This window comes from Hyaena hyaena, unplaced genomic scaffold (assembly GCF_003009895.1).
Source record: "Hyaena hyaena isolate Hyena2069 unplaced genomic scaffold, ASM300989v1 scaffold_374, whole genome shotgun sequence".
Classification (NCBI taxonomy): Eukaryota; Metazoa; Chordata; class Mammalia; order Carnivora; family Hyaenidae; genus Hyaena; species Hyaena hyaena.
This window is the reverse complement of record NW_024081007.1, coordinates 122,042-147,145: the sequence shown is the minus strand read 5'-3', so window position 1 is coordinate 147,145 and position 25,104 is coordinate 122,042. Positions and strand designations below refer to the sequence as shown.

The following is a 25,104-nucleotide window of genomic DNA, read 5'->3' as shown; positions in this document are numbered from 1 at the left end:
TAACTCTGACTTCTCTTGTCTACTGATATCATACAATTTTCCCTTAAGCCTGGCAAATTGCTAGCTTTCTTTTGAAGACATGGATTTAAAAGTCCTATTTGTTACCAATTGCATTTTAAGAAGTTTCCATGGGTCCTGGCTATTCTGCAGCTATACTTAGATGTTCCCACCAGTCTTTTGGATTTGATCTTGGTAACTTGATGTGATTAAAACAAAAACCAAAAAAAAAAAAAAAAAAAAAACAAAAAAACCCACAAAACCCCCCAAAACNAAAAACAAAAAAACCCACAAAACCCCCCAAAACTCTGGAGGCTCTTGAAGAGCCCCCATCTCCCTTCTTTGGGTATCCTCCTTTCTTCCCCTGGGGTTATGCACAGTTGTTAAGTCTGGCCTTTGCTTTGAGAATTTTCTAACTTCTCAGAGACATATTCCTTCTTACAGTCTCTGTCCATATGATTGACATTACATTGTTCACCTAAGAGTTCTATAAACACCTACATTATTTTTCTGTTATTAGGTAACGTCCAAGTTAACAAAGCACTGAGGTATTCCTGTTTCGAAGAAACCAGCAGTCTTCACTATGAAGCTTATATTGAGAGTATTAAAAAAGAGGAATTTCTTGAAAACAATTCCATAAACAAATGAAAAACAACATTACAACCAAATTCACTACGGAATTATCGTAAGCACATATTTCAAAGCAACCTATAATGAGTTGTGACCATGGATCCCTGCTCATCGGAGGACTGGCTGTAGATTTTTGCCTGAGCGTTATGTTAACTATCACTGCTCCCCCCGCTTTTTTTTTACATTCTGGGTGTGTTTAGACCCTAGAGGGTTATCCCGGGAGAGCTGAAACAGAAAGTAGCCATCTCAGCTGCCTGGAAAGCTAGGTGGGCAAGTGGATTCAGCAACTGTTGCTGCACACAGAAGCTGTTAGCTCGGACCACTGGTGGTGATACAGGAAGTGACGTCACTGGAGAGGTCTGACAAGGAGGGAAGGTCTGACAAGGAGGGAAGGTCTGTCCCCCAAGTGTAGGGACTACAGCAATGGCTGTAAGGGGGCCGTGGTACTTTGATACCCAGGCCTATATAGCAAGGGACCAAGTTCTCCTGGAAGTTTAGGGACAGAGCCAAAAAAAAAAAAAAAAAAAAAAATCAAGGGAGCCACAAACTGAGAAAAAGCAAATAGGACCCAAAATCATAATACATCTTCAATATATAAAAGTTCACAGCTACTAATAAGGAAAATATTAAAATCTCATCAGGAAGAAATGAGTGAGGACCAAGAAAATGCAATGTTGATAAAGGAAATTGAAAACAACTCGAACCATGTAAAGATGTCAGTTGGACCCAAAGCCAAATACATAATTAAAATAGAGGCCTTGAGAAACATCTTTACCCTAATAAGACATGTTTTGTTTTAAATCACTAAATTTGTGGTAATTTGTTACTCAGGTTGGAAAACTAATACTTCAGAGATTTGTGACAAATCTCAAGTGGGTTCTGGGCAAATATAGGGAAAAAAACGGATCTGACTTCATTAGTTAATATTTATGATCTAATAAGTAACTACACCCAGTGGAGAAGTACACTGATAAGTCCTGTAAATTGATCATTCTGTTCACACTGAACCTATAGTAAGCTCAGTACAACCATTTACCCATTTACCCCTCATTCTCAGCTCTATACTTGCAAAGTGTATGCGAATACTGAGGACTCACCGTAACTATTGAATATTTATTAGTAATATAACAAAGCCAGTTAGGGGAGCGCAGCTATCTCCCCAGTGTTTTGCTAACTCAAGATAATCCCTTATGTTTTGGAGTTACTTGCTATTGATATTGGTTACAGTGTCGGACCAATGACATCAGGGCCTTTTGCATGTTCTGAACATCCTCTACCAAAGACTGAGAGTCACAGACTTAAGAGAAACTAGGCGCATGACAGAGTCATTAGCATCAATTAATATCATGCCACGTTCATTTTTCAAATAAAAGACTGAGGCTGATGGTATTTCTTGGAGTTTGGATTCAAAGCTGTGGACAAACTGCTTTGAGGACTACATCTATATCTTTCTTCCTTCCTTGCTTTCTAGCTTATTTATTTATTTACTTATTTGCTTATTTACTTAGAGAGAGAATGCAAGTGGGGGAGGGGAAGAGAAAGGGAGAGTGAGCCTCAAGCAGCCTCCTTACTATCAGTGTCCTACGCAGGGCTTGAACTCATAAACTGCGAGATCATGACCTGAGCCTAAGTCCGACGCTTAACTGACTGAGCCACCCAGGCGCCCCTGTATTTTTCTTTTAAACTGCCTGGTATGTCTCATCTTCTTGGAATATTGGAGAAAGAGCACCCACAAAAAGAGAATGCCTGAGACACTCCACTTGGAATGGCATCGGAAAAGTGATGAGACATGAGAACCCTAATGAGTGAGAAATGAGCTTCTGTAGATTTCTAGAAAAGGGACACTGAACAGATATCATGAGGAGGAACCAATCGAGATGACCTTCAGAGCCTAAGTCTGGAATTGTGAAAGAAATGGTAGCTGTAGATTTGGCAGGATGGACCTGCTGCAGCCCAGATGAGAAAATGAACTGCTCACTGAGATGCGTTCTGGTGAACAGTCAGCCAACAAATATTTCTTGAGCATTTACTATGTGCCTCGTGCAGTTCATGGCAGAAACAGTGGTGAGCCTGCTGATGAAGACTTGACCTCAGGGAGTTTGCAGTCTGGTGGGGATAGACAGACAATAAACACATACGAAAAATAAATGTCAGAGTTCCTCGTACCTAGGAATGTGCCAAGTAGAACAGGGTGATGGTGTGGAGAGTAACAAGTGGGTTTCAAGGATGGCCTCTTTTGTAAGATAGTGTTTGAGTTGAGCTCTGATGGACCAAAAGTAGATAGCCACACAAAACACAGGGAAGGGTGTTCTTTTTTTTTTTTTTTTTTAATTTTTTATTTCTAGGAGAGAGAGAGAGAGAGGTAGCGTGAGCAGGGGAGAGTCAGAGAGAGAGGGAGTCACAGACTGAAACAGGCTCCAGGCTCTGAGCTGGCAGTCAGCACAGAGCCCGACGCGGGGCTCGAACCCACGAACCGCGAGATCATGACCTAAGCAAAAGTCGAAAGTCGGACGCTTAACCGACTAAGCCACCCAGGCGCCCCAGGGAAGGGTATTCTAAGTAGAAGGAACAGCGGAGCAAAGTCACTGAGCTCAGCATGTTGCGGGGACAGAAAGGCCAGTGAGCTGAACTGCAGTGAATGAGAGAGAATGAAGGGAAATGAACTCAGAGAGTCGGGTGTGTGCCCCACAGTATTCCCGAGCAGGAGAGAGTGGGACAGAGAGCAGACGTGATTAGAGGATTTCAGATACAAAAGGCTGGAAAAGACTCTTGATCAGGATACCGCTGTTCAAGGGGCAATGGTGCCTGGGAGAGAAGATTCTGGCTCCTTATCTCAAGAAAGAATGAGAGCAAGGAATGGCTGGAGAAGGGTGAGCAAGGGCCCTTCATGACCCAAAGAGTGGTTTCAGATCCAGGGTGCGCCACTTACTAACTGTGACTTTAGGCAAGTGACTTAACTGTTTAAAACTCCATTTTCCCCAGTAAGTGGAAATACTATGGAAAGCTCCTGTCTAGCCTTGTTTTTGAACTCAACTGAGATAATATCTGTAAGAGCTTAGCAGAGCGTCAGGCCCTCGTATGCCCTGTTTTTATCTATCTAGACATGAGGCGAGGAGGTTGGCAATAGGTTTGGAAACTTAAGGGAAATTTCAGAAGAGTCTCCATGACTTTAATGACTAAATTGTATGTGTTACAGGGGAGGGGAAAGAATGGCAAAGGAAAGAAGAGGGTAGCTGAAACCCTTTTACCTCCCAGCAGAGTGGGTAACAGGCCAGGCGGCATCGGTGCGAAGGTTCCTTGCTGTCTGGGATGCCTGCTTCCGGGTGCCTGCAAAGAAGCCTCTAAAAATCCACTCAGTCTTCTTGGGCTCCTGCCTGAGGAGCTCCTCAGATGCTCCCTTTCCTGTGGAATTCTGCATGTGCATGGCTGCTGTGGAAAGATGGGGGCAGGGGCAGAGATGGGGGGGATGGGCACTAGAGAGAAGAAGCTGCATTTGAAGCTGAGACACATTTTTAGGTCCAGAGAGTCATGGCTCTCAAGTTGGGCGCTCTGCTGGCGATCGAGATAGACTTCGCTCCCAAGCTGCAATGGGAAAAGGTGACCAGGATGTTATGACTGAGGCAAGAGTGGAGGGTGAGCCAGTCCAGATAAATGTCTTCCTTGGCCTGCTTTCCAAACCATACTCTGAATATTTTTATTTTATTTTATTTTATTTTATTTTTCAAAATTATTTATTTATTTATTTCAGAGAGAGAGAGAGAGAGACAGCGTGAGCAGAGGAAGGTCAGGGAGAGAGGGAGATACAGAATCTGAAGCAGGATCCAGGCTCTGAGCTGGCTGTCAGCACAGAGCCCGACACGGGGCTCGAACCCACAAACCGTGAGATCATGACCTGAGCCGAAGTCGGACGCTTAACCGACTGAGCCACCCAGGCGCCCCGATACTCTGAATATTTTAAATATTCAGAGTGATGCACTTTAGGTAAAGCGCAGACACCTGAATATAAACAGAGGGATTTCTTTTGGTTTGCACATGTGGACTGGGCAGTCTTGTGTCATTGGCTGTGCTCTGATCATGCACAGCCTGATAGAAGGTGGGAGGCAAGGGAGTGTGTGTGCACCGAACGCTGGAGGGGGGGGTTGGGCTGGTGAGGAGGGCTCGTGGAGCTGGGGTTCTTCCCTGCAAGGATGTGTCAGAAACAGGGGCCACTGGAAGAGTTACTGTGTGTTTATCATGCAGGGTCGCAAACAAAGACGGCGAGCATCCGCTGTGGAGACAGTGGGAGAAGTGAGCACTCTGGCCGGTGAGTCCGGGAAGTGCAAGTTGAAATAATAGTCAGATACCAACTGATGCTTCTCAGGTAGGCAGGAGTGAACAGGACCTGTAGCGGGACCTGTTGCTGCAGAGATATGGGAATAAGGCTCACGTCACGGTTGGCAGCGGAAATACGATTTGTTACAGCCTCTTTAGAAAACAAACTGAAAACATCTACTTAAACGTATATGTAGGTATATATGTATATTGCAATACACACACAACTTCTCTCTCTATATATTTATAGAGGGAGAGGGAGAGAGAAGCCAGTATATAAGGACCAACACACAAGGGTGTTTCTTGCCAAAATTATCACTGATCATGGTGGAAAAACCCTAAAAATCCAATAAGCGCCCATCAATATAGGAATGATGTACTGTCATACGTTCACATTATGGAATAGTATGCAAACAAGGCAAAGAGCAATGAGGGGGAAGTTAAGTGGGAGCCCATAATTTTCACCAGGGAGGAACAGAGCCCTGGAAATAAATGGAACAATAGTGAGGTTTGAGGGGTGGCCGTGAGCCTCAGCGGCACACAGAATACCAGTTGTTGATATCAAGACTCTCTCTCTCTCTTTCTCAGGTTCTTCTTGGCTCCTCTGTTACATGGGCTCTGTGCTCCTGATGGGTATCTGGGCATATGTTTCCTTTAGAACCAGTAATTCGGGGAGAGGGAGAGATCCTCTCTCTCTTACCTTCCCCGCCAGCCTTGGACAAGGAGTCTCACTGCATTCGCTGCAGTCTCACGCATCTGGTTGTATGTCCCCGTGCGGCGCGCCCGTCAAGTGATCTACCACTTGCGGCTCTTGGAGGCAGTTCCCAAAAAGAAGAGGTGCCAGTCAGATCACAAAGATAACAAGTGTCCACAGTTTCTATCTAATCTTTTCTCTACTCACAGGTATGTGTAAATGTAATTCAGCTTATATTGTTAATGAGAAGTTTTCATGTAAAACATATCCTATTCTTTTCATACAACTTCTCATAACCTTCAATTTTTCATGATACTAATTGCATAGAGAAAAGGGGACCTCACGTATTGTCTTTGATTTTTCTGCTTCATATTGATACTACTATGTAAAGCCAGACGTCTCGAATAAGGGAAAGACTGAGGTGTGAGAAAGCACTCTCCCAGTAACTAAACAGCCCCATTCAGCAGTTAGAACTAATGAAATTGTCAAATTACAAGTAAAAGGAGTGGAGGGGGCATTGTTCCCCCTTTCTCTATTGATTTAGTTCTTTACGTGGTCAGTGGAAGGCAGGCAAGAGAATATGTGACATCAGTGGATGGGAGATCCAAAAATGAGTCACCCTAGATATGAAAGCAACGAGCCAATCCATTATGTCAACCATTAATTAGTCCACAAGTGTTTCCTGAGCCCCTAATATGTATCTGGCATGTTATTAGCTTCACAATTACAGGCCCGGGCCTCATTAAGTTTAGAGTTGGTTGTGGATAGTCAGGGGACAGGTAGCAAATGAATGAAGACGTGATGAGGACTAATGCAAAGAGATGCTTGGAGCTACGGAGGCAGCAAGGAAGGGTCAGATGTTACTCAGCTGGCATCAAGAGGGGCTTCTTTAGAAAGAAGAGCACTGTACACTGACCACTGGGAGGGAAGTGAGGGTTGGCCAGACAGAAGGGGCGAGGGAGGGAAGGCTGCTCCAGGGTCAGGAGACGATGGCTGCAGGGTCCCCATGGCAGAGAGGGCATGGGGCGCTCACAGAATCTAGAGAAGGCTGGCTTAGCTCTCATAGAGAGAGTGGAGTCTGTGTAGTTGGATGGGGTGCACAAGTGCGCAGGGCCTTCCCCATGCAGAGCGCTGTAGGTGATGTGTAGGGCTAGGGACTGTGCTGAGGGAGGTGGAAAACCACTGCAGGATATCGGATGGAGGAGTGATATGCTTGGGAGTGAGTTGTTAGGAGAACGCTGTGTTTGCAGACTGTGGAACAGATCGAAGGGAGGCAAGAGTGGCTATAGGGAGGTGGGGCAGGAGGCTGCCATGATAGTTCGAAGTAGGGATGATGGTGGCCTGGACTGAGGAGGTGACTACAGGAGAGAGAAAAATGGAAGGGTTTTAATGTTCTCGAGTCCTGGAAGACTGGTTGGATGTACGGAATGGGAGAAAGAGTCCAGGATGATGATCAGGTTTTGGTTTGAAAACCTGCCAACCAACCAACCAAAACAAAACAAAAAAAAAAAAAAAGGAAAAAAAAGTGAGGCTGGGGCACCTGGGTGGCTCAGTCTGTTAAGCGGCCAACTTCTGCTCAGGTCATGATCTCGCAGTCTGTGAGTTTGAGCTTCGCGTTGGGCTCTGTGCTGACAGCTCAGAGCCTGGAGCCTGCTTTGGATTCTGTGTCTCCCTCTCTCTCTCTGCCCTTCCCCTGCTCAAATTCTCTCTCTCTCTCAAAAATAATTAAACATTAACAGAAAAAAGGAAAAAAAAAGTGAGGCAATGGTGCCTTTACCAAGATCCCTGGAGGAGAAACAGTTTGGAGAGGTAAGTGATGAACTCATTTGGGGACAAGTGGAGTGTGAGGTACAAATGAAATAAACAGATGGACGTTCTGAGTCGGTGGCTAGATACACATGGAGAAGCAAGGGAGTCATTCACGTAAACTCATCAAACCAAACCAGATTTTCTGGGAGTTTGGGCTGGAATCACACCAGTAATTGTCAACCATTCACCTGCTCAAAGTGTAAAGAAGAGTCTCCTGCGTGTGATGGCTTAATTTTTGTGTTTGCTTCCTGCTGCTATGATTTCTCAGTCAAGGTTAAACCTTCATTTAATAGTATAAGCCCTCACCTGAAATGTTAGCCTTCTTGAAATAAAGCTTCTTTCTTTGGAGATTTTGAAAAACACAATGAGCAATGATCCAGCAAGGCACATTCAGGGATTGCAGGGAAGGAACTGATAATGTCTTAAAATGGCAGTTAAGGGGGCGCCTGGGTGGTTCAGTCGGTTAAGTGTCCAACTTCAGTTCAGGTCATGATCTCATGGTTCATGGGTTCAAGCCCCGCATCGGGTTCTGTGCTAACAGCCAGCTCAGAGCCTGGAGCCTGCTTCGGATTCCGTATCTCCCTCTCTCTCTGACCCTCCCCTGCTCACACTGTCTCTCTTTCTGTCTCAGAAATAAATAAAACATTAAAAGATTTTTAAATAAAATAAAATAAAATGGCAGTTAGTTCCATAATGGTTTTCTTCTCTATCACCTAGAGATCTCACGTTTAAAGTGATGTGATTTCTCATTTTACTGGCAAAGCGTCGTGAAGGCTAACCACTAAAGGAAAAGTAAGATTAAACATACCCTACTTGTGTCTTATTTTCTAAAATGTGAGGATATTGTAATACTGTCAGGTTCCAAACTCTGCCTTCCTTAACAGGCTAATGGCCTTCCAGACTCACCAAACTGTGCCTTTGTAGATATTTCTGTTTTGTAAATATTTGCTGTGTTTTGTAAATACTTCTGAACCCAACAGCTTATTTCCATGTGCTTAATTACAAATAAACACAGCCATTAGCCCCGAGCTTGAAAGTACAAACTTGAACACAACTGTTCGCTTTGAAGAATCATACATGTGCTGTTGGGTTCTCCTAATAGAGGAAGCAGCATGCGCGAGAAAAAAACCACAAAGCTGGGAGTTAATTGAGCATCCCATCCTTCATCTACACATTGAAGATGGAGCGCAGTTATCATTGTGTTGGAATACAATATGTTCTTTAATAGGAACCATTGAAAGCTGGTCTATCCTACCTGTCCATTCTACCTCCTAAGCATCTTTACATTCTTCTCCTAATCTCTGTCGACGCTCATCACCTGTGCTTTAGTTTGGGCCATCCCTACTTGTTTTGGGATCAAAATTTCTGAAGCCAGGCTGAGCTAGGTGGATACTGGTTAGCAGGAGGATCCCGGTCCCACTAAATTCTTCCGTAAGCCCAGGCTCACCTTTCTGCTTCTTCATGACTGCTTCTCTTTCAAGACCCATTAAAGACTTAGCGCTATAAGCATTTGTGATGCCTATGACTCAGACCAAAGAGCTTCCAGCCATGAAATGCCTGGATCTTAAAGAAATAACTGTATAATGCACTTACACTCTTAGAGAACTATGAGCTTCAGGAGTGAAAGATTATTCTTATTATATAGTTCGACAAGGCATTGAAATCCTACAAAAGTGTTGGGTGCCGGAGTGCGAAAATGAGTAGCAGAGCTCCAGCGTGTAGAGTGCCCATTAGAGCACTTGTGGACAGAGGACAGACCCTAGAAAAACAGACACACCATCTTCCAATTCCCTCTCTATGGCCCTGCAAGGGGCCATGTCCAATACTCCGCGCCGCACTCTCGGGGCCCCTCAAAGGCCTGGGTCCTTGTTTGTACCTGAAGCTCAGAACTCCCTCCTGGCTTCTCCTCGTCATAACAGCCCCTCGCCCTCAGGTGTTTGCACAATGAGAAGGGTCAGAGACACGAATTCATGGTATGATGCCTCTTCTCCAAAGCAGGAATCCTCCAGGAGTTGAGTTTCAACTGCCTTGAGAGGAAAGGGAGAGCACCATGGTGAACCCAGGGGCTTGCTGAAACGTCTGGTCACACATTCATGATCCAGTTGCCAGTCTGCCCATGTTTGACAGTGTTCTTGCAATAGCCTCAGTTCCTGGATTAGGCACAGTTCTACCTTTGGCCTCTGCCTGAAGCCAGTGCACATTCTGACCCAGGGCAAGGGTTTTTCCTCTGAATGAACCGTTTCCCCCTAAAGAAACTGGCTGAGTTTAGGTATGGCTCTGGCTGATGAGTCAGAAAATGTAGCCTCTGCTCCGGGCAACAAACACCATTTCCTAACTATGTGACCTCGAGCAAGCCACTTAACCTCTCTGAGGAGCAACATCCTAAACCCAACATAGGGAAAATCATACCTCCTCTGCGTCCTTTACAATTGGCTCTTTTAAAGAAGGGGTGAGATACATGTGAACTGGCCCTGAGATCTGTAAAATGTTAGATATTAGTCCTCAGGGGTGACAGCTTCCCTCACCCTGTCTGGTCATTTTAAAGACATAATACAAGATCTTCCCCTATTGCTGGCAATATGGAAGGAAACAGCTGCTGGTCCAAGTCAATTTTAGAAGCCCGTGTTTTCGCAAAAGGAAGCGTCAATGCATCACAACAACATTGCCGGCACAGGTCGGGCACTGCTGGACGACAATGTAGAGATGGCCCAGCAGGTGTCAGCATAGAACCAAGTTTTGGTACTCTGCCGGTTCACCCACGGGTGGAGGAGACGCTGGGGTGGCAGGAGTCTGCCACCAAACGCACAGCTGTCTCAGTCCTGGTCGGGTGCATGTAGGCAGATTGAGACCAGAGACAGAGACAACCCTCTGGCTCTCCCTACAGAGCTCTCATTGGCTCCAAGATCCCATCCCTTCCAAGGGCCCCTTCCATTCCTGCCTTTCAGTCCCTCTCCAACCTCAGAACCTTGCTATAACTTGGAAAACTTATCTCGAAGGAAAGAAAGGTTTTGTTTGTTTGTTCAGAGAAATGCACCTTTGGGAGCGATTTCCTCCCCCCCACACCCCCAACACCGAAGTTGTTTTGAATATATGATTTTCACCTACACCTCCTTCTCCCTCCTTAACATTCAGCTTACTCACTAGAGACTAAACCCTGGCTATTCAGACCCAGTAATTTAGGTAATCAACCCACATTCCACAAGGCTAACATCTAGGTAACCCACCCAGCTTCCACAAGGCTAACGCGCTGACAGTGGGCAAGCGCTGTTTCAGCTACCAAACAGAATCTGTTGAAGGAAGTACTAAATCGTATGTGTTAAAGATGGTCTCTCATAGTTTACTCTTACGGGGAGATGATTTCACTGCAAATACATGTGAGTCTTTGTTACATTGCCATGTTGAAATGGGTTCCACTATTAAGTTTTGTGAGGTCTGAGGTCTTTCTTGGCTGGGTGCGGAGAAGGGGACTTGAAAAGACAGAGAAGCAGCTCTTTGCAGCAGGAGGAAACCCCACACTGCTTGCTTGTCCCTCTGCTCGGTCTCTAAGATCCCCAGTGAGCACATGAGCATGTGCATGTGCGTGTGTGTGTGTGTGTGTGTGTGCGCAGAGTGGTACACGTGAGTGCACATCCTAGTAACGGAGGGAAGGAAATATGTGAGAAACTCTGTGAGAGGAAACGGCAAACAGGGTCAGACCCAGAAAATTGTCTGGGGCTCTGAAGCCAGAGGTGTGGGCAGGAGGTCAAGGGCAGGGCCATGTTCACATAAAGGGACGGCCACCTAGGAGTCTGCCATACCTGGGGAATGAGAACAGTACAAAGGGAGAAGTCCAGTGGCTGTGGACCTTGCGGTCCCATCAGTCACACTGTTATTTGCCTTTCCTACCCCACATCAAAATCTAACTATCTTCAAAAACAACGCAGGAACTCTACTTAGTTCTGGATTAACTAAAGTCTCCAGGAAAGGGCAGTTGGTGTCTGCTCAGAGTAATCCAAGGATGTGTGTGTGTGTGTGTGTGTGTGTGTGTGTGTGTATAGTCTCTAACTCCAGTATCTAGCATCCACAAGGAACAGAAATCCCCTACCTACCACTAACTGTGAGTGCTGAGTCCCACAATCTATAAATCTTCAGCTGGTGGAATGATAGAATGTAAGCAGATTCCTACGTTACTGGAAATCTCTCATATCCTCATCTAGGTAAACTCGGCTTCCTTCTCTTTCTGGCTGTGAAATGCGTAGTTATTTCCTTCTTTGTCTTTGAAACCATGAGTTATTGTGATTGAAATGTTTTTTTAAAATTTTGAGGGGCAGGGAGAGTGCTCAACTCCAGAGAGCAACTGCCTTGCACATTATTTCACCCAGAGTGTACAAGAGAAAAAAAAAACTCACAACAAAAGCAGATAGCAGATCTGGACAGCGTAAGCCCTTGCAGAGTTATGTCACTACAATAAACAAAGGTCAGCATCCACTGTCCTTGAGATTTTAGGCTCAATCGGAGTGTATCTGTGTCTCCTGGCTTGGGGTAAGAATTTGCACTGGTGATGTAAATATGGAGGCTCAGAAGACAGGGCAACCAAAGGGTAAGGGGACCCACCTCTTGCTTCACTCACTGCAGAAACCTGTTTTTGGCCGTCTTTTAACCCTAGCTCCCCATAAGCAAAAATGTTACATTATGAAAGGGATCTTATCTGGCATTGTCTGTTTCCGGGGTGAAATAGATTTTGGCTTTGGCTACCCATCAAAAGAGAAGGGGAGAGTTGAATGTATTAAAGACAGCCATCAGAATTGATCAGAAATCCCTGCTGTTATGGCCTTTGAGTATAAACAATTACTTCTGTTACTCTATTGTCAATTGTAATTTGCCAGCACAGCTTTGCAGCCTCAGACGAAATTGTCTTTACAGTGGGGCTTCCTCAAAGGCCGTGCAGCCACATTTAAGCTCAAATTAATTCGGTTAAGTGAGGCCCTCCACACCCCTGCTGGAGCCAGGAGCCTCGTGGCTACCAAGCCCCCGGGAGCTCTCGCCTCTGCCCCCAGGGCCTCCCCCGCCCGTCTCAATTGCTCTGGACCAGTTCATTTCGCCGTAGCTCGGAGCCGCTCGGAAAGCAAAGATTAAAGGGGAAAGTCGCAGCTGTATATTTATATTTTCATTGCTAGAAGGGAATTGATTTCCGCGCATTTATTTTGGTAGTTGTAATACACAAGGGCGGATTTGCGTCACCCGAGCAACTTGTCGGTGGAGATAAAGTTGCACAAATATTGAAAGGGGAAGTGCTAGGAGTCATTATAGAGTTTTTCTCCGGAAGAAATAAGGATTTCTGCAGTATCCTAAAATACTAAGGCCGCTTCTATTTTGAGACCAATCTCGCAGGCACATCCGCTCATTTAGTACGAGTTTGAGCCCATCAAAAAACAGGAGATGACCTGAACTCTGGCGAGCCCGGGGTTTCCTGCTGCTTTCTTGGTTTTGAGGGGTGGGCAGTAAGGAGGAGGGGAGGCAGCGGACTCAGAAGGGAGCGAGGGGCCAGCAGCGGCGAGGTCGGATCCCAGGAAAGGGGTGTGTGGTAGGGGGAGGTGGGGGGTGAAGCTTCAGGGGCCGTTCCAAAGGTTTCCTTTTTTGCGTTTCCCTCCAGGAGGTCCGCGTAGGCCCGGGTGGCGCTGACGCGGTTGCTACGGGGCCGAGGGCCTGGAAGGAGCAGAGGCGCGCGCTCACGAAGGTGCAATTTACAGCCAAGCGGGGGCCTTTCGGGGACACAGGAGCGCGCCGCGTGGCTAGGAGTCTGCAGGAACCCCCCTCCCCCGCTCCGGGCCTTGTCTTCGCCCATCCCGCCTGCCCCGCGCTCGGGGCCTTGAAATGCTGCAGACGCGGGTCGTCGATGCCTCAGGACACCCGGGGGGCCCCACGGTCCGCCCAGTCGGCACCCGCCCCCACCCGCCCCCTGAGGGACGTGTCTTGTTTGGGGGCGGGAGGCAGAGGTGAGGCCTGTAGAAACTTGAGTTTGAACTTAGGCCGCTGTATGAATGTTTGCAGTCACATTGGAATTAGAAGTGACCCTGGAAAAGACAAGAAAAAAGAGGTTGTGGCCGTCCCTAAACACACTCGCGCTAGTGACCCCGGGAGCCGTGAAGTCACAGAGGCCGCGCCCTTGCAGCGGAGTCTCGCCAGAATCCCCGGTCTCTGCCTGCAGCATCTCCACAAGAGCGTTTCCAGGAGGGTCCGCCGCGCCCCGCGGCCTGTGCGGGTCACTCCTGCGCCTCTGGCTAGAACCAGGACTGGCCTTCCTAGATCTCTTCCCCAGGCGCTCGCGTGCCCCGCAGATCCCACCACTCTGTTCCATCTCTGGAAACAACATCTCTGTCCTTGCTTCATGGAGCCAGGCTCGAAAACCCTTTAATAAAAGGAGAGAGGGAGACCCCGGGAGGGAGAAAGACAGAGAGGGGAGGGGGTCAGGGGTAGGGAGTGGGCCAGAGGGGGTGTCCCAGTGCTGGCTGGCCGGCAGTGATTGATCAGTGATTGATTACTTTCCAAGAGAAAGTCAAAAGCTTAAAATGACAGCATGTGCCACAAAAGGCTGGAAACCGCTAGAAATATATTCAATTAGCCCGAATCCTGAATATGACAGAGGCATGGCAATTTCAGTTGCCTCTGGGTTTGTTTAGTGAGACCTCTTAGTGCTGAAGTGAAATAAAAAAAAAAAAAGCCACAGAAGCTTTACTGCAATTATATTGAAAGTTTTTTTTTGGGGGGGGAGGAGAAATGTCACAGAAGCGCATAAGTTCTGTTAGAAGATGCTTATTAGGACAATCGAAAACAAAAGATTTCGTGGTTTCATTATTGTTATTATTTTATTTTCTTCCTGAAAATGTGCAAGAAGAGCTCATCTGGGTGGCCTGTGGTTTGTTTGGGAGAGGGGTGGGGAAATCCATTCTGACTGTAATTTAAAAGAGAACGAATTCTTAAAATAGAGATGTTGATGTTGCAGAAAACCCCCGCTACACCCACCCCGCGCTCTAAAGACCCAAAGCACAAATGGAAGACGTTGCCTTTGCAGTTTCTTTTCCGACCAGGCCCAAGGGGTTCCTGGGGAAACAGTCTCTGAATTGAAAGTAGCATTTAACCCCAAGGAAATGTGCTCTTGTGGGCACTTGCAAAACAATGGACCCCACGTGACCTGGGGCTGTGGTGGAGCTGAGAGGGTGACATTTCCTACAAGGTGCAGCAGAGGAGGGGACGCGCGTGCCGCTTTCCCGGGTTTCGGGACAGACGGCCTGCTTTGTTGTTGTCTGAGGCTCCGGGGAGGGTTTGGCTGAGTCCGAGGGAGTCGTTCGGAGACATCCATCTTACTTTGTTTGAAAAGTTACTCGTCCAAGTTGTCACTGTGTGACAGCCTGGAATAAAGCTAATTTGTGACCGCCCCTCCTCTCTTCCCCGAGGACCTCGGAGGCGGCGAGGCGGACGCTGCGTTAAGTTGGGCGGGGACTCTGCGCCGGGCCCTCCCGCGCCAGAGCTCAGAGCCGAGCAGCTTGGCAGCGTGAGCCCACGAAGGATGAGGACATCGACTTTCGGGATAAAGGCTGAGTGAGGAAAAATCAGGCCCGAGTGAAATCAGGAGGAGGGAACCTAGGGGGCCGCCTCCCTGTGCCAGGAGGCGGGCTTTGCCCTCGTGAAAATACACGGGAAAACCAGCTTCTCGGGGCTTGCGCTTCAGGAGCGCTGGGACCGACTCCCTACGCCCGACGCCGGCTTGGAGCTGCAGAAGTTAGTGGAGGGTCACAGTCCCCTGCAGCCGCCGCCCGGGCCCCTACGCGCGGGACCCCGCTCAGCCCACGCGGCAGCAGCAAACACTTTGGCGTGGCCGTGGGCGTGGCCGAGGGCGTGGCCGAGGCAGCGGGCCACGCCCCTCTTTCCCAATTGCCCTCCACTCCCCGCTCCCATTGGTCACGAGGATGGCCAATGAGCGCTCGGATCGAGGTCCTACCCTGGGTCTGACTCCGAATCTCCTGCCAAAACTTTGGGAGTTTTTAGAGAGGCGTTTTTTTTTTTTCTCTTATTGCTTTTTTTTTTTTTTTTTTTAACTAACGGATTATTATTGTTGTTGTTTTAAATTTAGCTCTAAGGGCTTAGCTGTTTGGGTTTTCTTTCGGTGCCCGGCCCCTGTCTCCCCGGCTTCCCCGGAGCGTGCGGAGCCGCGGCCCCCGCCCGCCGGGCCGCTCCAGCGCCCCTCGCTCGCCTCCACCGCGGGGAGCGCGGGCGCCTCGCCGCCTCTAAAGTGAGGCCAGGGGCCGAGGCTGTGGCCGGCCGGGACCCGGGCCTCGCCTCCTCCCTCGGTGGCGCTAGGGCTCCCTGGCCTGTCTTCAGTGCGGACGGAGAAGCGAAAGCGGATCGTCCTCGGCTGGGCTGCCGCCGCCGCTTGCGGGACTCAGAGCGCCCCTCCCCGCGCACCCACCCACCCACCCACCCGGCCGGGCCCGGCCGGGCCGCGGCGGCGCTCGGCGCACCCAGCCAGAATGTTCGCCGCCGGGCTGGCTCCCTTCTACGCCTCCAACTTCAGCCTCTGGTCGGCCGCTTACTGCTCCTCGGCGGGCCCCGGCGGCTGCTCCTTCCCCCTGGACCCCGGCGCAGTCAAGAAACCCTCCTTCTGCATCGCAGACATCCTGCACGCCGGCGTGGGGGAGCCGGGGGCGGCCCCGGAGGCTCTGGCGGGGGCCTCGGCCGCCGCCCTCACCGCGCACTTGGGCTCGGCTCACCCGCACGCCTCTTTCCAAGCTGCCGCCAGATCCCCGCTTCGACCCACCCCGGTGGTGGCGCCCTCCGAAGTCCCGGCTGGCTTCCCGCAGCGGCTGTCTCCGCTCTCAGCCGCCTACCACCACCATCACCCACAGCAACAGCAGCAGCAGCAACAAGCACCGCAGCAGCAACAGCCTCCGCCTCCACCCCGGGCCGGCGCCTTGCAGCCCCCGGCCTCCGGGGCGCGGGTGGGCCCGAACCCGCCCCATAGCGGCTCGGCCCCGGCCCCCTCCAGCAAGGACCTCAAATTCGGAATTGACCGCATTTTGTCTGCAGAATTTGACCCCAAAGTCAAGGAAGGCAACACGCTGAGAGGTAGGTCTTGGGCTAGAGGCTGCAGGCCTCGGACCGCGGCCCTGGCGCACTGCTCGGTCCCAGAGCCATTTGGGATGCCTTTGAGTGTGTCCACAATTAAGGACAAGTCGGTAAAATGAGGGAGAAGGAAATGAATTGTAAGAAGACTGTGAAACGTTAGGTGTAAAACTCACCCGCTCTGCATTACCCCCCCCCAAAGTTTCCAGAGATGCTTTAAAAACACACGTCACAGAGTCATTATTCATAAAAGTCGTTGATATAAATATTTGCTAAAATGTCTATCCTCTGTCTCTTGAAGCCCATATCTAGAGAGAGAACCATATTGATTTGACAGGGGAAACCCTTTGGGGGAACACTTTCCCTTTCATTTATCGGATTTCTGGTGGAATTCCACTCAAGGGATGTCGATGAACAAAATCGCCCCTCAGCAGAGTGGGGGCTCCTTCACGGGGGAGGGCGGAGGTCTGTGGAATTCTAGGCAGGCACCTGAAAGTGACTTCCTTTTGGCCGTTTCGTATAAAGCCCTTCCTTGCTATACGCGTGGGCGTGGACGTGGACGTGTGCGCTGCACATAGGAACATTTTGTGCATCGCCCCTTGGCCCCTGTCGGGGGAGAGGGCTTTTGGCGCAGAGACAAGGGTCTCTCGTGACTTTGCTCCAGGAAAACCGAAGCGAGGGGGGGAGGGGAGGAACAATTCAGCCAGAGAGTGTGGGTCTGCCCGACGTGTAACCAGCTCTTCTTTTCCTCGTCCCCAGACCTCACGTCCCTGCTCACCAGCGGGCGGCCCGCAGGCGTACACCTCCCCGGCCTGCAGCCTTCCGCCGGCCAGTTCTTCGCGTCTCTAGACCCCATTAACGAGGCTTCTGCCATCCTGAGCCCCTTAAGCTCGAACCCGAGAAATTCAGTTCAGCATCAGTTTCAAGACACGTTTCCAGGTACGGAAGCCCTCCCGAGCGACGGCCTGACGGGGCGGGTCGACTGACAGCTCGTTCAGGACTGACGCCCGCGCGTGGCCACCGCGGTTCAGCCGACCCGGGTCGGTGCCGGAGGCTACCGAGGCCGGAGACAGAAACCGAAAGAGTTCTCAGCGAGCTGGCTCACTCCTCGGCCGGCTCCCGGGGCAGACGGTGGGGGACCCGGGGAGGCCCAGAAAGTGTGTGCGTGGGCGGGTAGGGTGGGGTGAAGGGCCTTTCCCTAGTCCTTTCGCCAGAAAGGGGCTTGAAAATACAGCCAGAGGTGTTGCTTTTTAACATAACACACAGTTTAGAACGACCTCAAACGCTTGGGCCCAGGGGTTCCGTCTGCGCGCACGTCTGCACGAACGGATACCCGCGCGCGCGCACGAGAGTCAGAGCTGGCTTCTCTACATCCTTCAGGCCCAACGGACGTTTTCGCCCAATCTTTGCCTGCCCAAAGGCCGCGCATTAATTAGGTTGACGTTTTCCCTTTGGAATTAATCGACGAGCCTTCGGGCTTCTCCACTCCACACTCGCTTTAGGCCTTCCGCCTAAAGTCTCAAGAACTGTAGGATTCCATTTTTCAACAGGCCATTCCCAGTCTGCGCCCAGGGCTTTCCGAACGGGGGGTCAGAGGGTCTGAACGGGGAGGCAGATGTTAACGCAGAAAACAGCTTTAAGCAGCACGGGGAGCCCCGGGCCCGCAGATCGCGGACGCGGCGCTGACGCGGCCCCCCTTTCTCTCGCCCGGCTACCGCCCGGTGGCAGGTCCCTACGCCGTGCTCACGAAGGACACCATGCCGCAGACCTACAAGAGGAAGCGCTCCTGGTCGCGGGCCGTCTTCTCCAACCTGCAGAGGAAAGGCCTGGAGAAAAGGTTTGAGATTCAGAAGTACGTGACGAAGCCCGACCGAAAGCAGCTGGCCGCGATGCTGGGCCTCACCGACGCGCAGGTAAGCGGGCCCAGGCGCCAGCTCCTCGGGGCGTCGCCGCCGCGGGGTCGGTTCCCGGGGCTCCCTCCGCCCCGGCCCACTCTCCTTCTGCGGGGGAAAGGCAGCGTCCTGAATTTCTTGAGACCTTGTAGACGTCAAAACCTGAGGCAGGAGGAAGGGGGTGGGGGGTACGGGGAGAAAGACTGTAAGAATAGCCCATCCCCAAAGATGTATGTCAACAACCACAGCGTGTTTATTTTGGCCACCAGGAGAAAGGACAGCGGAGAAAGCAAATAGGCCGCAGGAGATAATAATTATGTACTCGATTGCAGTGCACGTCGCTGTAGGAGGCAATTTATTTCAGAAGAGATAAAAATCCAAAGTCGAGAGATTGTTGTTGGTTGGGTTTTTTTTTTCCCCTCTCCGTCCTTCCTCCCTCCTCCTCCTCCTGCTGCCGCTGGATTGTGAAATCCCCATTTGTGAGGAAGTGAAAACATCATTTCAAACGGAATTACTTAGCCCCAGTAAGGCGAGGAGTGCGCTCCATCGGCAGCCACCACCGTCGGTCTGTCCGACTCTCTAACGGCACGGGCTCTCCAGAAAATCTCTGATGGGGGGTGGGGCGGGAAATGAAAGAAAGAAAAAAATCAAAAGATTTTCTTAGAATACCTAAGAACATTTCAGCAGCTTCTGCCTATGTGGATATATTTGTTTAATTTTGCGAGACAATGGCGAATCGATTGTATTGGATTTCAATTTCTGAATTCAAATTTTTTTTTTTCATATTCAATATCTGGACTTTTTTTTTTTTTTTCTTTTTAATAGAAGAGGCGCTGTGTTTCCTCAGCCCACAGCAGTGGCCTTTGCTCCCTGGGTGCTGAATGTTCTGAGTAGAATAGAAGAAGCCAAAAGCAGGCACCTTTTCATAGCTCCTTTAGGTACCCGCCCCCCCCCCTTGGCTTTCTGTCCTTACACCACCCCCCCCCCCCCCCAACACACGCTGGAAGAGCCCAGCCGTTTTCCACCAGCTGTGGATGTTATTTTTAAAAGGGAAGTTGGAACTTGTGTGAACAGCACTGGGTCCCCCCAGGGGATTGTATATATTTATATAGATTCCCCACCCCATCCCTACCCCCTTCCTCCACTCTGCACAGGTTTAATCCCAGCATTTTCTAAGCCCTCCGAAGCATCCGCTTATCCAGGGCGGGGGCAGGTCCTTATCAGCTTCCAGTACCTACTTGCCACGGAAACCGCTCTTGTACTGAAGGCCCAGCGGCGCCCCCCACACCACTGAGATTAACTCTTCGAACCCTCTTCCCCTCCGTGCTTTCCAGGGCTTCTCCTTAACAAGAACTGCTTTCCTAGAAACTTGCCTCGGGTAGTGGCAGTAGAGGGGCGGCCTAGCTTGGCAGGAATTATTAACATTGGTTCACCAAACTCTTGGAATCCTGGGTATATTTTTCTGGGCCAGGGGTCCATAATTTAAGTCAGATTCTCGGAGAGTCCTGACTCAAGGAGGGAGGGGTAAGAAGCAATGATACAGAGCAGAAATCGCACTTAGTTTGCAGGCGAGGTGCAGGGCTCCGCCTTCCCCACAAGTATCCAGGGCGTTTCGGGATCAGGTCCGGAGGGCCACGTGGTGAGACGCGGGCCTTGTGGCTCCCGGAGGCGAGGACCCCTGGCGAGGGCCTCGTTTCCAGGGGCCGCGGGCCGAGCACGGCGCCCGGCGCGCGGCGGGCACCGCGGCCCCAGGCTGCGCGCGGACGCGAGGGCGGCGAGCCCGCGCGCCTCATCCGCGTGTCCCTTCTTGTCTCCCCGCGCGGCGCGGCGCGGCGCAGGTGAAGGTGTGGTTCCAGAACCGGCGCATGAAGTGGCGGCACTCCAAGGAGGCGCAAGCCCAGAAGGACAAGGACAAGGAGGCGGGCGAGAAGCCGTCGGGCGGGGCCGCGGCTGCCGACGGCGAGCGCGAGGAGCGGAGCCCCAGCCGCTCGGAGGGCGAGGCCGAGAGCGAGAGCAGCGACTCCGAGTCTCTGGACATGGCCCCCAGCGACACGGAGCGGACCGAGGGGGCCGACCGGGCTCTGCACCAGGCCACGGTCATCAAGGCCTCGGCCGGCGGCGGCGGCGGGAGCGCGGGAAGCGGCGGCGGCGGCGGCAGTTTCGGCTTCGGCAGCCTCGGCGGCGGCGGCGGCGCCTCGGAGCTGCTGCCCGCGCCCCAGCCCCCGCTCAGCGGCGCTCCGCAGAGCCCGGAGCCCGCCCAGGCGCCGCTGGGCGGCCTGTAGACTGCGCGAGGCGAGGGGCCCCGGGGCCCGCGCGCTGCGTCCCCCCCGCCCCCAGCCTCCCAGGGTGGGCCGGACTTCGCGCCGGCTTTGTGGTGGCAGTGGGGCCGGGGCGGTCCCACCTGCCGGTCGCCGCCGCGCTGGTGCCCAGAGCCGAGGGGGTGTCCGTGCGCCCCCCCCCCGCCCGAGGCGCCCCCGCGCCGGCCAAACACGTCTCCCGGGCTGCGGGCCGTTCACACTGTAAAGTGTTGGACGAAACCGTTCCTCCCCGCACTCGGGGCCGCGGCGCAAGGACGAGCTGCACATAGGACGACACAAACTTGTAAATAAAATGTTTACTACGGTTTGTAAAGGCCGCTTGGCTCGCTGGGGCGCTGCGATCCTTAAGGTCGGGGACCTCAGCCTCGGGGCGCTGCAGGCTGCAGCCGCTGGAGGTGGGGACCCGTCCTTTCTGCGGGGGTAGGGGGGTGGGGAGGGGGCAGCGCCGCAAGCTCAGAAGCGCCCGGCTGCAGAGATCGGCGTCCCGCCTGTTCCGAGGCCCATTCGGCCGTATCCTGCGCCCACCGCCCCGAACCCGCGCCCCAGCACCCTGCGTGTGGCCTGAGGACCGAGCTGGCCACAGAATCTGTTACGCCGGTCGGGCAGACGGCTTCCCCGCCCGGAGTGTGGACGCCACGAGCGTGCCCGTGGGCTTTCCTTGGCCGGAGGGCTTGCAGCGTTGGAGAGGGGACGTCGGTGATGCGGGGGCGGGGTCAATTTAGCCACACTCAGTACTTAACGTGGCGACTCAATGGCCAGAGTGGAGCTTTGAAGCAATTCCAACACAAACCGCCCCTTGGGCATGGATGGCGTAAAGGGAGGAGGTAGTGTTTTGGAGGAAAGGACAGACAGATCACAGTGGTTAGGGCTGAAAGGCCTGGCGGAGAAGGCTTTAAAGGTGCCCAAACAATCGTGGGTTCAGTCAGAGAGGTGACTTGTTCAAGGTCACATGTAGACAGAGCCAGACCCAGAACTCAGACCTCCTGGCTCACATTTGGCCAGTGATGGGTCTACAAAACTGTATCTCCAAACGCCACCGACGCACACACAATGTCCCTTGCAGTTAGGCCACCGCAGGTGCCCAGTGAGTCCCTCCCCAGCCCCAGCCGCAAGCAGCCAGGAGTTGAGAGGCAGTTTCCTCATCACGCTGTAGCGGGGATATTCCTTTCGCCTCCACGCTGCAACGGAGATGGGCCATTTCAGGTTGTTTTGTTTTGTTTTGTTTTTGAAAGGCTGGAGAGTCAAACCTCTCTCCTGGACCTGTCCTTTCTTGGCTCTTTTTGCCTCGAAACTACTAAAAGTCCAGAGTTTGTATAAAGCTCTTTTGGGACATTTAAGAACAAACTGCCTTTGCTGACAAACCTGACCACGAGGGTCTTTTTGGCACTGAGCTCCGGACAGGGCACAAGGCCTGTTACAGGCCCACCATCTAGCTGAGATCTGAGTCTCTGGGAGGATGCTCTATAGAGAGCGATGTTCCCCTAGAGATGCTCAGGGCTGCGAGCCCGGGACACATCCCTGTCCCCAGGCTGGAGTGAGAAGGTTCTTAGTGCTTCCCCGCCTCTTCCCCATTTTGACTCTTTGACTTGAGCACAAAGACCTCCGTTTTAGAGTAGAGGCCCCAGATTTAGCCTTCTTTGGCCTGGTGCTGCACAGGGGTGCAGGGCTGACCATTTCCTGCTCCCACCAACCTTCCAACCTCCAAATGGAGCTCAACCCCTTGAGGAATGTGCACAGTTGGGGGAGGAGGGAGTGGCGGCCACCAGGGTGGTCCAGTGCAGGAAAGAGAAGGGAAAGGTAGAGGGCTTCAGGAGGGGCCTTCAGTTAAATGGCAACGAAGGTCAGCTATTATCTTTAAATGTGCCCAGAGTTCCCTGGCACAGGCCCCCATACCTGCCTGGGAGCGTTCCCCCACCACTCCACAGGCCTTTTCTTCCCCGGGCCCCAAGTTTGCATTCATTACCGAAATTAGCTTCTTCTGATCCCTGAAATATTAAAGTTCTGTAACCAGGAGATGCCGAGGACATGGAATTTGGAGGCACTTCTATCCAGTGCTGGCGTTCAGGAGAATAACGTGGCAGCAAGGATACCCGGTTGAGGGGCTGAGCTGGAGAGGAGAGTCGAGCAGGAGCTGGGGCTTTGGGCAGGCGCAGCTAGTCCGCCTCTCACAAGGCCCTCGCGGTGCCCACTGCCCGGGCCTCCCTTCACATTTCTCCTCCTGAGGCCCGAGTTTAAAAAGCAAAGGAGATAATCGCCCAGGGACTGTTAAACATATGATTTCAGGTACAGTTCGGCCTTAGCACGGTCAGGATCGGCTAGACCAGAGGGCGCAGCAAAGCTGGGGTGCTGGGGAGGAAATGAGCTCGGCAGCGGGCACCTGAACGTGGCATTGGAGTTGTTGCTGGAGGGCTCGAGGGAGGTGCCGCTTCCTCCGCCACTCTCCACGTCTCCTTCTGGAACATTTCCCCCATGCAACTCTAACGGGGCTTTTTACCCTGGGCGGTGGAGCTCTCCCACATTTTCATCAGAAACGGGGTATCACAAGTCCCGGAGAAGCTGAGAGTTCGTTTGGAAGAGGGGCAGCCACAGGGCGAAGAGTCCTCTCCAGGCCTGCCTGGTGGCTGGGAGGAAAAACCGCATTTCGGGCCGCGTGGACTCATCCCGGGACTGCTCGCTTGGCCCAGGGATCGGGAATTTTCCCGGTAGCGCTCGATGCTGGCAAGGGCGCCCAGGGAAGCTGGAAATTCTTGAACGAAAACTGAGATTTCTAAGGCGCGGAGGGGAAGGCCGAGCGCGCTGGGTCCGCACGCGCCAGGTCCGCCGAGGCCCCCCGGGCTGGGGCTTGGAGGCGGCGGCGGGTGCGCGCGGGTCCCCCGGGGAAGAGCCGAGCCGCCACCCCCGCTGGTGCCGCCCAGGACTCGCCCTTCCCGGAAAGCAGCAGTAACTCTGCCCGAGCTGGGCTCTGCCTCGCCGGCCGCAGTGGTCGTCGCGGCGCGGAGCGCTCGGAGCGAGGTCCCCGAGGCGCAGCCGGGACGTGCCGAGGGGTGGCGACCGCGCGTCTCGCTGGGAGGGGTGGGGGTGGGGTGTCTCTTGCCCCCTCGGTGCACGCGCGCACACACCACAATTACACACACAGGTCAAAGCGCCATATGCTCCCAGAAGCGCCCAGGAACGCAGACCCAGACAGAGACACGAGAGACCAAGTCCTGGCCGGTTCAGCCTTCTCTGGGCAAAACCACGCAAATACAGTTGTCCCTTCTCCATGTGATAAGGCAGTGCGAGGAGCCTCACGCCTCCCTCCTGCGCCAAGGTTGGTGCGCGGGCGGGTGGCGCGCTGGTCTCCAGAAACGCTGCGCCAAGCCTCGCCGCCTAGAGACACTGTAAGCCGGAGCCGATTCTGCTCCATTCGTTCGTCTCAGTCCGGAGAGGGCAGGACCTCGAGGACCGCGAGTTTGGGGGAGCCTGTGGCCCTGCTGCCCTGTCCCCTTCCGGGGTCACGGCTGTCCGACGCCGTGACACTTCAAGGCGAAGACTTGTTTCCCAAAGGAGGCTCTGGCCCGCACACCAGCCAAGGGATCATCTCCTGTGCTTCTTACCCCACCACCCCGCAAGGACTCCGTGTGTGTGTGTGTGTGTGTGTGTTGGGGGGGAGGGGACTTGCTCAGACTCCGGTTGTCACCCTCTGACTCCCTCTGCACCGCAGAGGGGACCCGTGGCGCTGGGATCTTCCCTGTGGCTGCTCCCTCTAGCTGGGCTCTCAAGTGGGGTGTCGGCAGGGGTTCTTGCTTGAGGCCAGCAAGGACCCGGTGAGCTGAGTGGCCAGCCTGCTGCTCCCTCCTGTCCTGACTGGAGGGTGACCCCAGACGCCCCTGCAGTCGCAGTCTCAGGGAGCTTAAGGGGTCTCAGGGTGGGGCAGGAATCCGGACTACAGGCGAGGAGCTCCAGACTTGAGTTTTAACCGGCGTGGTTTTAACCTGTTGGGGTTTACTCTATCCCCGGATCGCTCCTGCTTCCCCTCAAGCCCCGCCCGCCCTTCCAGTGTGTGAGGTGCGCCTGGCAGCTATGGAGCAAGGAATGGGGGGGGAAGAGAGACGGGAGACGCGGTCCACGCACCCTCCTCCCGGGTGGCGCAATGTTCTCCTCCTCCTTCGTCTTCTTTTGAGAAGGTAGAGCCCGTTGAAGGACTGTGTACTGGGCTCTCCCCATAGGACGCCGGACACTACTTCAGAGAAGGTGGAGAGGACCCTAAACACGCAGGGCCCTCGAAAGCCCCCTTCTTTAGCCTCTGGGGAAGGAGGGTTGCACACTCCACGGTCTTTGTGAAGATCCAACTACTGGGTTTCAGGCAGGACTC

At 52.6% G+C, this 25,104-nt stretch overlaps 1 protein-coding gene across 1 annotated transcript; it reads left to right on the top strand.

Moving 5' to 3' along the window:
• Positions 1-14,972: 14,972 nt before the first annotated feature.
• On the top strand, positions 14,973-21,063 carry HLX (H2.0 like homeobox). The gene is made up of 4 exons (XM_039250617.1): positions 14,973-16,543; positions 17,300-17,479; positions 18,269-18,453; positions 20,271-21,063. Exons 1-4 carry the CDS (start codon positions 15,949-15,951, stop codon positions 20,712-20,714), a joined length of 1,404 nt encoding a protein of 467 aa, XP_039106548.1. The 5' UTR covers positions 14,973-15,948; the 3' UTR covers positions 20,715-21,063.
• Positions 21,064-25,104: the final 4,041 nt, after the last annotated feature.

Excerpts from the sequence above, each read along its gene's own strand:
- HLX (XM_039250617.1), top strand. The coding sequence starts at position 15,949 with ATGTTCGCCGCCGGGCTGGCTCCCTTCTACGCCTCCAACTTCAGCCTC. Across the intron at positions 16,544-17,299 it reads GGAAGGCAACACGCTGAGAG|ACCTCACGTCCCTGCTCACC; the intron begins GTAGGTCTTGGG and ends CCTCGTCCCCAG. Across the intron at positions 18,454-20,270 it reads TGGGCCTCACCGACGCGCAG|GTGAAGGTGTGGTTCCAGAA; the intron begins GTAAGCGGGCCC and ends GGCGCGGCGCAG.